This window comes from Podarcis liolepis (genome assembly GCF_965112155.1).
Source record: "Podarcis liolepis genome assembly, chromosome: 5".
NCBI lineage: Eukaryota > Metazoa > Chordata > Lepidosauria > Squamata > Lacertidae > Podarcis > Podarcis liolepis.
In genome coordinates this window covers 6,869,956-6,883,486 of record NC_139556.1, presented here as the reverse complement: position 1 = coordinate 6,883,486, position 13,531 = coordinate 6,869,956, and the positions used below count along the sequence as shown (strand labels likewise).

General features: G+C 46.3%; 1 protein-coding gene across 1 annotated transcript in view; it reads left to right on the top strand.

Annotated features, from left to right (window-relative positions):
• Positions 1-13,531, top strand: part of SEMA3D (semaphorin 3D) — a 189,873-nt gene that overhangs the window by 80,559 nt on the left and 95,783 nt on the right. Inside the window, exons 4-5 of the mRNA XM_083503352.1 lie at positions 7,904-7,966; positions 11,159-11,278. Coding sequence (XP_083359478.1) covers positions 7,904-7,966; positions 11,159-11,278 — 183 coding nt within the window. The remainder of the gene's footprint in view (positions 1-7,903; positions 7,967-11,158; positions 11,279-13,531) is intronic.

Here is a 13,531-nt window from a genome sequence, read left to right as displayed (position 1 = left end):
TGTAAGGAGGACACATAAGGAACATTCATATTTATCTACATGCAGACATCACTGAAGGCATTTAGAGTGAAGGCAACGCTTCTTAGATTGACCACATAGAGTATCCTAGCCAGTCAGCAATTGATGAAGTCACAGAAGGCAAATAAATCTTATTGAGAGCCATACTTTGAGGATTAATTACTTTTTTGTTCCCTTTCAAGGTGATCCCTTCCCTCAAAATAAGTGAACAGTGGATGCTTTTCATCTCTGGCTCTAATGTTCATGTAGATTTTCCCCTCCACCATTAGGTGTCCACTGAATACCATTTGTCATAATATAAGCATCAGGTCCTGTTCTAAACCCCGAGGAGCTCAGCCCCAAATGATTGCCACACCCCACACCCCCCGGCCTGTGCAGGTTGACTCAGAGATACATCCCATTCCATTTAATGGGGCTTAAGTGTGGAGAGGATCACAGCCTTGCAGCACAATTGTATGCATGTCAACTCAGAGGTAGGTCCCATTGAGAGCGGTAGGATTTTCTCCCATGCATATCATTGCAGCCTTCATCTTAGAAGCTTGAATAATGTTCCGTACGTACAAAAGCCGTAACGCTCTGATGAGACGCAACTTTCTCAACAATGCCTAACAGAAAACTGAACTCATGGGTATCTGTGGTGATGGCAATCTCCTTACTTAGCTGTCAACAGCCTGAAACCGTGCAATATGGGAACCAGATGCTTGCGTGAGAAAACTTTTGATTTGAATATATTACATTGCAGTAACTGAGACTATAATTATATTTTGATGTAATTAAAATATATATTTTTTTGTCCCTCTATCATCGATTTCTACTTTTTCCACAAGCATAATAATTCAAAAGCATATTGGTTCATGTATTGATGGCTATCCCAGACAATGGATGTTAAGTTATTTGATGGGAGGTGGGAAAGAACATTTAAATCACCCACTAAGGCTGGACTTCCAATAAATTAATCTACAGGCAGCCTAGTTTTCCCATGGCTGAAGCTGTTGACCATCCAAGCCAGTGCAGTTTGCTCATGTGCCTCTTTGTTCTTGCTTAGCATTGCACTTTTAGAGTGAGTGAAGTGAGAGTACAAACTTTCTCCGTATTTTCACAATGATCCTGTAAGGTAAATCAGCATTATTTTCTCTATATTGTGGCTCAGCAGAGACAGAGAAGTCAGCATCTCTAGTTAAGGCTGGAACTAAATAACATAGCAGTTATTGGGCAGATCCACACCACATATTCATTACACATTAAAAGCATATGACTTCCCTGAAAAAATCCTGGGAAGTGTAGCAGGGTCACAATCCCCAGCACCCTTAGCAAACTACAATGCCCAGGATAATAATAATAATAATAATAATAATAATAATAATAATAATAATAATAAGTAATTTATTATTTATACCCCGCCCATCTGGCTGGGCTTCCCCAGCCACTCTGGGCGGCTTCCAAAAGAATATTAAAATACTATAATACATCAAACATTAAAAGCTTCCCGAAACAGGGCTGCCTTCAGATGTCTTCTAAAAGCCTGGTAGTTGTTGTTCTCTTTGACATCTGGTGGGAGGGTGTTCCACAGGGAAGGCGCCACTACCGAGAAGGCCCTCTGCCTGGTTCCCTGTAACTTGGCTTCTCGCAGTGAGGGAACTTCCAGAAGGCCCTCGGTGCTGGACCTCAGTGTCCGGGTAGAATGATGGGGGTGGAGGCACTCCTTCAGATATACTGGACCAAGGCCGTTTAGGGCTTTAAAGGTCAGCACCAACACTTTGAATTGTGCTCGGAAACGTACTGGGAGCCAATGTAGGTCTTTCAAGACCGGTGTTACGTGGTCTCTGCGGCCGCTCCCAGTCACCAGTCTAGCTGCCGCGTTCTGGATTAGTTGTAGTTTCCGGGTCACCTTCAAAGGTAGCCCCACGTAGAGCGCATTGTAGTAATCCAAGCGGGAGATAACCAGAGCATGCACCACTCTGGCGAGGCAGTCCGCAGGCAGATAGGGTCTCAGCCTGCGTACCAGATGGAGCTGGTAAACAGCTGCCCTGGATACAGATTTGACCTGTGCCTCCATGGACAGCTGTGAGTCCAAAATGACTCCCAGGCTGCGCACCTGGTCCTTCAGGGGCACAGTTACCCCATTCAGGACCAGGGAATCCTCCACACCTGCCCACCTCCTGTCCCCCCAAAACAGTACTTCTGTCTTGTCAGGATTCAACCTCAATCTGTTAGCCGCCATCCAACCTCCAACCGCCTCCAGGATTCTTTGGGTAAAGCCATGTGCTCTACATTTGGGTATGGTGTGGGTCCACCCATCATGGCTACTGGTCCTAAGTAGCAGTTCTGAAGCTTATCCCATCCTTTGTGGCCCTCTAGATCTTGCCAGGGATGATGGGAGCTGGAATCCTACAATATCTGAGGGCCTCTCTTGCCCTATAGCAGTGATGGCCAAACTTGGCCCTCCAGCTGTTTTGGGACTACAACTCCCATCATACCTAGCTAACAGGACCAGTGGTCAGGGATGATGGGAATTGTAGTCCCAAAACAGCTGGAGGGCCAAGTTTGACCATCACTGCCTGATAGCATCTAGCAGTACAGGAGGTCATCCTGCTCATAGTTCCTCAATCCTCAATCCACTTCACAAAGTGCAGTGTTTGCAGGGCTGGGAATTGGTGTCATGGCATGATATTTTGGAGGTGCGTGGCCGATGTTCTCAGAAGCAGCCCTGCACCCCCTGAACCTCTAGCTCATGGCAGAGGTGAGATTTGAACCACAGCCTCTATAGCAAAACATTTGGGACACAGTAAATGCTGTAAGAACAATGCTCCGCATTACATGTCAAAGCTGCCGAAGAGGAACACTAATTTCATTCCTGCGGCTTCTCCTTCTGCACAAACGCTTGCCGCTTTTTCGAGTAAGTAAACAAACATAGGAGCATATCCTCCGATCAGCTTTGGCAAGCCCTGGTCCTCCTTGGGCTGTGGTTAGTGACGCGCAGGGATAAATTGCAGGTTCTGTTTACGGTTTTGCAGAAGAGTCTGCCTGTTTCTGATAAGCTTCTCTCCCAGGCTTATCATTATGGGCTATCGCTACGGAGCAGCATATTTTAATTACTATAAAAGGTAAACTGCTATTCTGAGCTCCTTTGCCTTTCTAGCGATCCCCGTGGGATCTGTGGGTGCCCCGGTCTTTTGGCAGCCACCCTACCTATTTAAGTCCCCCAGGGCAGATTTATAGGTCTGGCTTTTGGAATGACGATCTCGAAGGAATCTCTGCCTGTCCGCCTTCCTCTTTAATTGCTCTTTGTAGTTGCACCCCTGGTCACGATACATGTACCATTCCTGCTGGGCTTGGTGTATATCAAACTCACTTGAAAGACTTCAGCGCTTGAAAGGTACTCCCCAGTAGCAAATAAGTGTCAGAATGTGGTGTTTGTGCTGCGCTGTGTTTAGACTGACCGCGGTTTGCCTTGGCTGGGTGCCACCCGGCCTTGCTCCAGGCTTTCCTCTGCACACACGGGGAGCTGTGTGGGCTTCAAGCGTGTCCTTTGTGTGCCTCGGAATTCAGAGTCATCTGACAAAATACGTTCCGTTACAGGTAGCCTCTGGGGACCAAAGCAGTAAATTGGAATATTAAATGCCTTCCTGCAAATGATACGAGTGTTAAATGACTTGGAAACGCTGCCATATGATATTTAAGATGGATCCCATGATCTGAAGTGGGAATTAGGTCTGCTGAACAAATAAACGTATTTTTATTGTTTAAGTCCCTGCAAATAAATCTAAATTATACAGAGTCTTCTGTTTCTATTGGAAAGAGGCATGCACATAGAGGCAATTAGAGGGTTTGCCCGGAAAAGTGTTGACCAACCCGGTGTCTAAACCAACATCATTTATTGTACAATATTGAAATGCTGTGCTTTTAAGAGCAATTTAAAAAGGACAAATATCGTCCGTGCCTGAGGTGGTTTCCCCCTATCCGTATCGTGGGTTGTGTAACTTCTAGCTTACCCACAAAACTGCTCCCCAAAGTTAATGACATTACCACAATGACATGGTGGAGCATGGTTAGGATATTTCCTAAGTATCATGTGAAAATAATAATAATAATCTAAGAGCATTTGAAATATTTATCTTGAGATAGTTGCATGAGACACCGCACTGCCCAGGAGGCTAAGCAAGGATAGGAGGCATTCTGATTATTGCTGTGGAACTGTTTGCGGGATCCGCCCATGACGTCTGCTGTAATGAGTGTGCTATCAAGGAGCAACAAACTTTTGACCAGCTGCCAATGCTCGGGCTCTGTGTGTTCCGGGAGCCTCAGCCACATCTGGCCACAGAGATAAATGGAGGAGACATTTCCCCAGAACTCTCTCGTGCATCAACTGCTTTGGCCTCCCACCTGAAACAGAGAGAGGATATATCACAAAGTATTGCTCTTTGGAGCACTGTGGGTCAGAAACGTTTGTTTGGGGACAGGAAATTGTGCTTTAAACAAGAATATTGTGTAACTTCTTTGGAGCTGTGCTGCTGGCAAGGAAGCGTTTTTCAGAACAATCTCTAAAATTTTCTTCATGCAAACAATTTACTAGGGATTATATAAAGTCCTAGTAGTTTAAAAAGGTAAAGGTAAAGGGACCCCTGACCATTAAGTCCAGTTGTGGATGACTCTAGTGTTGCGGTGCTCATCTCGCTTTACTGGCCGAGGGAGCCGTCGTTTGTCCACAGACAGTTTTTCCGGGTCATGTGGCCAGCATGACTAAGCCACTTCTGGCAAAACCAGAGCAGCGCACAGAAATGCCATTTACCTTCCCGCCAGAGCGGTACCTATTTATCTCCTTGCACTTTGACGTTCTTTCAAACTGCTAGGTTGGCAGGAGCTGGGACCAAGCAACGGGAGCTCACCCCATCACGGGGATTCGAACCTTCTGATCGGCAAGTCCTAGGCTCTGCGGTTTAGACCACAGCACCACCCACGTCCCACCTAGTAGTTTAGAAAAGTACAAAACAATGTTACGGTGTCAAATGCTCGTGAGGTACTTTCCCTGGCTCCCTACACAGAATTTAAAAGAATAATCAAATCTCACTAATTAACACTGGAAGCCTATACATGTCTACTCAGCTATAGGGCCCTTTGACTTTAATTGGATTTGCGTCTAAGTGACTGCAGGATTTGGCCTCATACAACATAGTGCAATCTTAAAACCCAATGGTGATGGGTGGAGGAGATTGGCATTGCACATACTTGTCTCTCCAGTGATCTCTGCTGGCAGAAAAAAGCACCAACAGTTATGGGGGTTCTGTCCAGCTTTGCCCAAGGCAGACAGAAAGCTACTGCTGCTGGTTTTTCCATCACTGGTAGCAAGCAGAAAATCCTGAAATGGGGCATTTGGGGGCAGGGTGGGAGCAGTTTAGGATCTTTGGGATCCAAACCCTGCAGCTCTCCTAAGAGGCATGATTCTTGGCCGCTTTACAACAGAACCCTGAAGCTAGAGCAATAAGAAGTTATGAGACTTCCCGACTCTGAACACACATGGAGTCCTCTTTCAAATATACCGTATTTTTCGCTCTATAAGATGCACCCGACCATAAGACACACCTAGTTTTTAGAGGAGGAATCTAATATTGTTGAAGAGGAAGGAGGAGGCAGGATCAGGCCCCTTTGGGGAAGCTGGATCTGCTGGCCACTTAGCAGTGTTGTCCCTGCTGGGGGGATCGGAGGAGGCAGGTGAGACGAAGCGACACTCTTCAGCGAAGCGAGAGGAGGAAAGGAAGGGAGCCCTTATGGAGCCCCTTCCTTTCCTCCTCCTGCTTCACTGAAGAGGCGCTGCGCTGCTCTGCTGAAGCCAGCAGAGCAAGAGGGAGAGCTGTGCAGCGCCTCTTGGTCTGCTGGCTTCCCAGCGAAGCAGAATGAGGGACGGAAGGGGCTCCGTAAGAGCTCCCTTCCGTCCCTCATCGTGCATCACTGTGAAGGCATCACAACAAGAGGTGCTGCGCAGCTCTCCCTCTTGCTCTGCTGGCTTCAGCAATAGCTGCGCAGCTTGCATTTGCTCCATAAGACGCACACACATTTCCCCTTACTTTTTAGGAGGAAAAAGGTGTGTCTTATAGAGCGAAAAATACGGTATGTGGTTGTAGATTTGATGCCTTTCTCCTCCTCTGAATCCCATTTCTGTTTTACACTGTTAATGTGCTTCTAGTTTCAGTTGATAGTTTAAAGCAGTTAGAAGATTCCAATATGTGAGATTGCTGTTAAAAATGTAGATTAATTGTTTATTTGACATGGATTGGGTTTCTCTAAGTAGTCAGTTTAGATGTTCTTCCAAATGGTCATCCTGGGAGAATGCTAATGGATGATTCCCATGATACTGGACATTAGCTAATACCAATGGACATTATCCTACTGAATAATCAGTTATCACTGCATTGCTATTAAATCCTTTTAAAGAATCAAGCTAAAGAATGGTCTTGTATGTTTTGACATTTGGAAAGGCTCATTTCTGATCTGAGCATTGTAAAAAAATTCTTAATAAGAGCTTTTACATCATTAACATCACCCCAGTAGTGAGCTAGAGAGGTGAGGTCAGTGTAATCTGTATTTTCCTCCAAATATGGCTTATGGATTTCAAGAACAGATTCACTGTGCTGCCTCGAACAAGAGATTTTGTTTCACCTGTGCTGGGGGTGGGGTGGGGATTGTAAGGATAAAAATGAAGAACCCTGTTCATGTTCATTGAGGGTTCCTGAAACATGTACAGCTTGAAGCACGATAAATCCTGATTGCGTGGCAAGTCCCCTCCCCCATGTGAAATAAAGACACTAGACACGGTATTTAAACTTAATGGGCATGAAAAGGCCACAACTTTATTGATTACAGAATTGAAAGGTATTGGCCTTAGGCATTGGCTCCTATCGACTACCCGGCATGGGGACCGGGAAGGGTTGTCCACAAGCCGTGGGAGTCCTGTTGAAGTACGCCAACTAGGATCCCAGCGGGTGTCACTGCTCTGGGGCGTGCCGGAGGCCCTTACCTCCCAAGGTTTCGGACAAGGCAACGCCCCCCGGAGTCCTCTACCGGACTACCCTTAGCCTTGGGGGAGGTGATGGCTTTTCCTTCCCCCCTTCATTTGCATAACAATTGACCCCTGCCAATGCCTAACCGCCAACACCAAAAGTTGTGACGTTTGCTACGAGGTAGGCGAAAAAACCAAAAGGCTCGAAGAGTGCCAACTTGGAAAAATTCCTACCAGGCCCCTTGCGGCGACCAACCGAAGTCCATAGCAAGGTCAAAGCAACCTAAACCTAAAGGGTGGGTGGGATGGGAAAAAACCTGCTCGGCTGGAAGGGGCAAAGAGGGCGGTCCCCGGGCGTGCCTAGCCTTAAATAGGCTAGACCACGCCTCCCCGGCCCGCTGATTGGCGGGCCGGGTCGCCGACACGCCCGGGGATTCCCTACTCTCGCGGGGGCAAGGGCTAGCCCCCATGTGAGGATGTGGGAGGATTTCTGCCCGCAACCCCCTCTCCTCTGAAGTCGGAAATGGCTTAGTCAAGTAAAAAGAGGGTCCTGAAGTCAGCTGCAGTTGTGAGCACCTTGTGGGACACAACCCTGAGAAGAACAAGAAGAATGGGTCACATCCTGCGTGCTGCTTTGCATTAGTTACATGGCCAGTTGCAAAGTGGGGGGAAGAGTATCTGCTCAGCTTAATGTGAATGCCTTTCTGCATGGAGATCTGCGCCTGCAAAGAGGGAGTTCTGGAAATGATTTTTTTACCCCAACCTTTCTTTGAGTTCCTTGAAGGAAGAACAGGAATGCAGATATGCAAAACAACAACAAAACCAAAACCCTTACCTATATAAATTGTGAAATCTTCCGATACTAAAACACCTGTTCTAAATTGATTGCAGATATATTGGCCAGCAACAAAGGACAAGGTGGATTTATGCAAACTAGCTGGGAAAGATGCACAGGTAAGTACAGTACATGCAGATGGAAACTGCCTTCAGTTGTGTGGGCACTGTTTAAAATCTGTTTGTTGGTTTCTGCTGCAGTCTTATCCCCAGTTACCTTGGAGTAAACCCCACTGAATGCAATGTGCGGCATTGTTTGGAAGAGAAAGGTGGTAGAGTCACCATCTTTAATGCCAGCACTCCCTGTGGGACAATCCTACATTCTGGTTATCTCCCGCTTGGACTACTGCAATGCACTCTACGTGGGGCTACCTTTGAAGGTGACTCGGAAACTACAACTAATCCAGAATGCGGCAGCTAGACTGGTGACTGGGGGGCGGCCGCCGAGACCATATAACACCGGTCTTGAAAGACCTACATTGGCTCCCAGTACGTTTCCGAGCACAATTCAAAGTGTTGGTGCTGACCTTTAAAGCCCTAAACGGCCTCGGTCCAGTATACCTGAAGGAGCGTCTCCACCCCCATCATTCTGCCCGGACGCTGAGGTCCAGCGCCGAGGGCCTTCTGGCGGTTCCCTCATTCCGAGAAGCAAAGCTACAGGGGACCAGACAGAGGGCCTTCTCGGTAGTGGCGCCCGCCCTGTGGAACGCCCTTCCAGCAGATGTCAAAGCGATAAACAACTACCTGACATTCAGAAGACATCAGGGAAGTTTTTAACGTGTGATATTTTACTGTATTTTTGGTTTCTATGGAAGCCGCCCAGAGTGGCTGGGGAGGCCCAGCCAGATGGGCGGGGTATAAATAAATTATTATTATTATTATTATTATTATTATTATTATTATTATTATTATGACGCCATGACCTTCAAACAGAGACGCATCGAGAAGATGAGTGACCCAGTGGGTCACCAGTTGTATTTCCGTTGGTGAAAGTGGCAGCATAGATCAGGCATAGGCAAACTCTGGCTCTCCAGATGTTTGGGACTACAGTTCCCATCATCCCTAGCTAACAGGACCAGTGGTCAGGGATGATGGGAATTGTAGTCCCAAACATCTGGAGGGCTGGAGTTTGCCTATGCCTAGCATAGATGATAATTCTAAAAAAGGAATCAAGTAAAAGGTCACCAATTGTTTATCACCCTATGGGATCTATATAGATATATATACCTCACTCCAAAATGGTTTATTTTTTTTCATCCTCCCTTTTACCCCAGTGCCTCCTTCAATTATTATTTTTTGATAAAGGCAGGGGGGACGGGACCCCAAACCTCAGCTCAGCTCTAGTTCCTTAGTCATGTTCAAGTGTGATGGGATGTTAAGAAAGTGAGGCCAACTGATATAGGGTGATTGATGCACAAGAGTCAAGCCTTGGTAAGGCAGGGTTTCCTTCCATTCTCTTTTTTTGAATGCGTATTTCATAATAGATGCTCTGATCCATCACAACAATGCATAATAAAGGTGCTTCAAGGACAACTTTGACTGAAGTGGAACTGTGGCAATGCTCCCTATTGAAGGGGGAGTATTCATTACAGAATGGAGCTTGTAGGTTTCCATCATTCAGCATAAGCCCTTTGAAGTCTGTGAGAGTTGTAAATTATGTGGATTTACTCCATTTTCATTTACGCCTGTTGAAAAAGCCAGTTTCTGCTAGGAACGCGCAGAGAACAGCTTGCGCACAGCATATTAACAGAAGCAGACTTGTGCGTTAATATTACAGTAATTAGTTGATGGCAGAATATTATTATTTTTTAACCAACCCATGCTGCTGGCCTATGCAAGAGAAGACCATTGGTCCCTCAAGCCCAGTGCTGTGGTCTCTAACAGTCAGAAGTCACAGACAGATAAACGTGCTCTTGCCTGAGTTGCTTCAATAAAGAAGATGAGAATTGAACAATGGATCTCCTGAATGCCAAACACACACTGTGCTGAGCTAAAGCCCCACAATCCTCTGGGCACAACTGTTCTTAATTTCTCCATTTCTCCCCACCTGTCCAAACCAGACCATTTTCTTCTCCAGTAGCTTAGTTTGGACATCATACCAAACTATTGGGCAATGGGAGGCTTTGTTGGGCAGCTGCTGAGGACCCCTTCTTTTGGGGGGGCACACCGTTGATCCCCAGAGCCTCCTTGACATCTCTGCCTGCTTACTTGCAAACTGTGGCAAGAGCAAGGCTCCAGACCAGCAGTTTCCACTTGCTTCTGGGTGGTTTTGAGGACTGGGAAGAGAGAGAGAGAGAGAGGACCCCTAAATGGCCAGTGGAGACCTCAGCAAGGAGGAGATGGAACCACTCAGGGAGGGGGACCCACTGAGGACATTTCTTGTATATAATGATGACATTATAGATCATTAAGTATGCTTTATGGGAATTATGTTCCCTGTCCTGAGATCAAAGGAGATGGACCAGGTTATAAATAAACCGCGCGTTGCCCAAGGGAAGGGCTGCTGCCCCAGGGGAAGAGGTCTCAACCTCCGTCCCCATTATTTCTAGGTAGGGCTGGGAATATCCTTTGTCTGAAATGCTGTCAGTATAGACCAGGCATAGGCAAACTCGGCCCTCCAGATGTTTTGGGACTACAACTCCCATCATCCCTAGCTAACAGGACCAGTGGTCAGGGATGATGGAAATTGTAGTCCCAAAACATCTGGAGGGCTGAGTTTGCCTAAGCCTGGCATAGACAATGCTGAGCTAATGGTCTGACTTGGAACAAGGCATCATCTATTTTCCCTGAAACCTGGAGCCAGCATGGGCACTACAAATTTAGAACCCAATCCATGGTTCCATGATTTGAGCCTTTAGATGTGCAGTGCTCAAACAATTGTTCTGAGCTGTTCGTTGGCTTTCTCTTCCCGCTCCATCTCTGCAAATCCATTGCTTCCATCAAGTAGTGCAGTGATTTATTGGTTTGCATGTCCCACCAGACTATATTTAGCTCAAACTACGGTTTGCAAACCCACTTCAGACGGTGATTTGTGATTCTGGTATACTCCCCAATCACAAATCATGGTTTGTCAATTCAGACGCCAAGCCACAGTTCAGCTTCCTTAACTATGGTTTGGTGTGAAAGCTGGGTGTTATGCAATGTTTAGTTTTAAAACAATAAACCCTGTTTGCCGGCTTTCTGCCAGACATTTCTCCAAGTTGTTTCAAATCTTCCTCAGCATCATGCAGTATAGTGGCCTGGCAATGGAATGGAATGGAATATTGCATAGCTAATGATGATGAATAATTTCTGCCCTTCTTTCCACAATAGACAGAATGTGCCAACTTCATCAGAGTCCTACAGCCTTACAACAGGACCCATGTTTATGTCTGCGGTACGGGAGCTTTCCACCCAGTCTGTGGCTACATAGAGCTTGGAACACACAAAGAGGTAATTTAATCCACTCCCAAATGGTGCATGACAAGGAATGGCTCTAACTTTCCCTCGCATCCATCATTCCCTTGAAAATACAGTCTATGGCCATATAAAAAATGATCTGACAGCCCTTTATACAAACAATAGGGCAATGTTAAGTTTTTGCCAGTCGTGTAAGAACTCATGTTCTCACATTTTTGATGTGTGCATATTGCACGTTAGCAAACCTCTGCGCTCAAACAAGGTGATTAATATCATTCTGCACAGGCTGGCTTTTCTGGGTGATTAATGGTGCAACGGGCCCATTGAACCCAGATGGCTTGTGTGACCTTCCCCAGCAGGGAATGGTAGCCAGAGAAAGGAAGCACACTAGGCCCATTTAAATGGGCAGGCTAGAGAGCTGGATTTGGGTGTTGGCAACTCCAGTCCAAGTCCCTGCTAAAACATGTTTCTCTCTGGACCTCTCTCCATCCTTAGAGTGGAAGCCAGTCTTGTGTCAATTGTTCCATTGGGGAGAGAGAGTCTTGCTGCACTTTGGGGGCTCATTGCACTAGCCACCACTGGCACAACTCTTTAGCTGAATGTGGCCCAGAGCTCGTTAGAGGATACATGGAATGAGCATTCCAAAGTACGTTATACACGGATGCTACAGAAATTGAGCAATAATAATATTAAGTAAAGGAATGGCAAGGCGTCTCATGCCTCCATGGGGACTGAGAGTTCTCCGCCACTGTGTGGTTTTTGTTTAGAGATTGATTGCACATTTAATGAAATGGTGTTGTATTTTGTTTCTGCTTTTGCATCATGTTGCTAATGCTTAATTTTGAATGTTTACGGTCCTCCGCCTCGGGACCTTTAGCTGAAGGGCAGATTCTGAAAGCTTTTAATGTGTAAATAAATAAATAGATAGATAAATGAAGGTTGCCTCTGATGGTGGGAATGACTCTGAGACACATAGTCAGCACCCCATCGAGACAAAAACAAAAGGGGGGAAAGTGGGAGAGAAGGAATTTATCTTGCAAGAGCCTCAAAGCTGAGTGTAGGCTTCCTCTATACAAAAGCCAAGCTGTGCTGTGGTGCCAAGTTCTTTCTATCTAATTCTGTAGCTTCAAAGGGCCAGATGACCATTATACTAATCTTTGTAATTATCAAACAACACACTTGCCATTTGTTGTGAATCGAGACTCTAATCTCCTGTTGTGGAAGCAAAAATCTCAAGATGTTCTTCCTTCCTCTAATGAGCTTTTCATGCCTGCTGGTCAGCCTTTGAGACCTGCCAGCTACCTGCCGTCCTGGGCCATTCTGTAGAAAGATAATTGTCTGGCTGGTGATCAGGTGGCTTACAAACTGGTTTTAAACTATGCAAGGCTTTCTCCAGAAGGGTCAGAGAGTTCAGCACAAGGAGATTAAAAAAAATCTAGGCCTTCTGCCATTGCAGTCGATGCCAAGTCTAATTTCATGGAAGCAAGATGGCCGTGCCTTTGGTTATCGTAAAATTTACAGATGTGAGACCTACCCTGCTGAATCAGACTAGAGTTTTAGCCAGAGGCCCCCGGGGAGCTTACAAAGTGGGTAGGAAGAGTGCAGCTATCCCTGGCTGTTCCTTCCCTGCAGCTGATCTTAACGGGTATACTTCTTTGGAACATGGCAGTTTCATGTTGCTATTGCCACCAACTACCTTGCCCTCCAGGACACCCAAAACCCTTCAGGTTTTGGCCTTGCAAGGTTATGTTATCATTCACCAGTCATCCCACACATTTTTAATCAGGCTTTCTTGCATGTAAAAGGTTTGAAGAGTTCATTATCCTGTTAGTCTTTCATTATAGCATGTTAGTCTTTCAAAGCAGCCTCTTGGCACCGTTCAGGTGAAGAGAGTCGTGAAGAAAAGGAGCAGCCTCAATTCACAACTGAACCAGCAGATATGAACTCTGAGTTCAGGTGTCACGTCTTCTCCCTAAGCACCAACACCTCCATTCTCCAGAGACTCTGCCTTTCCTTCTCCTGCAGCAGCTACCACCTTCTCCAGCCAGAGACAGCTGTAGAGAATGTCCTGGGTTTTTTGCATGGGCCCTTCCATCCTTCCCTTCCTTGGATCCCAGCACAAAGTGAGAGGATGCAAATGGAGGAATGGGCGGTCCTTTCACTTCTGTGACTGGTGGGATGCCTCCTTCACTTTCCCTCACTGCAGAGGCAAGAGTAGTAGTCAGGCAGTTGAGTTGAAGGGGGTGGACAAGACCAGCCTGTCAGTTCAGCTGCAAAGTTGTGGGG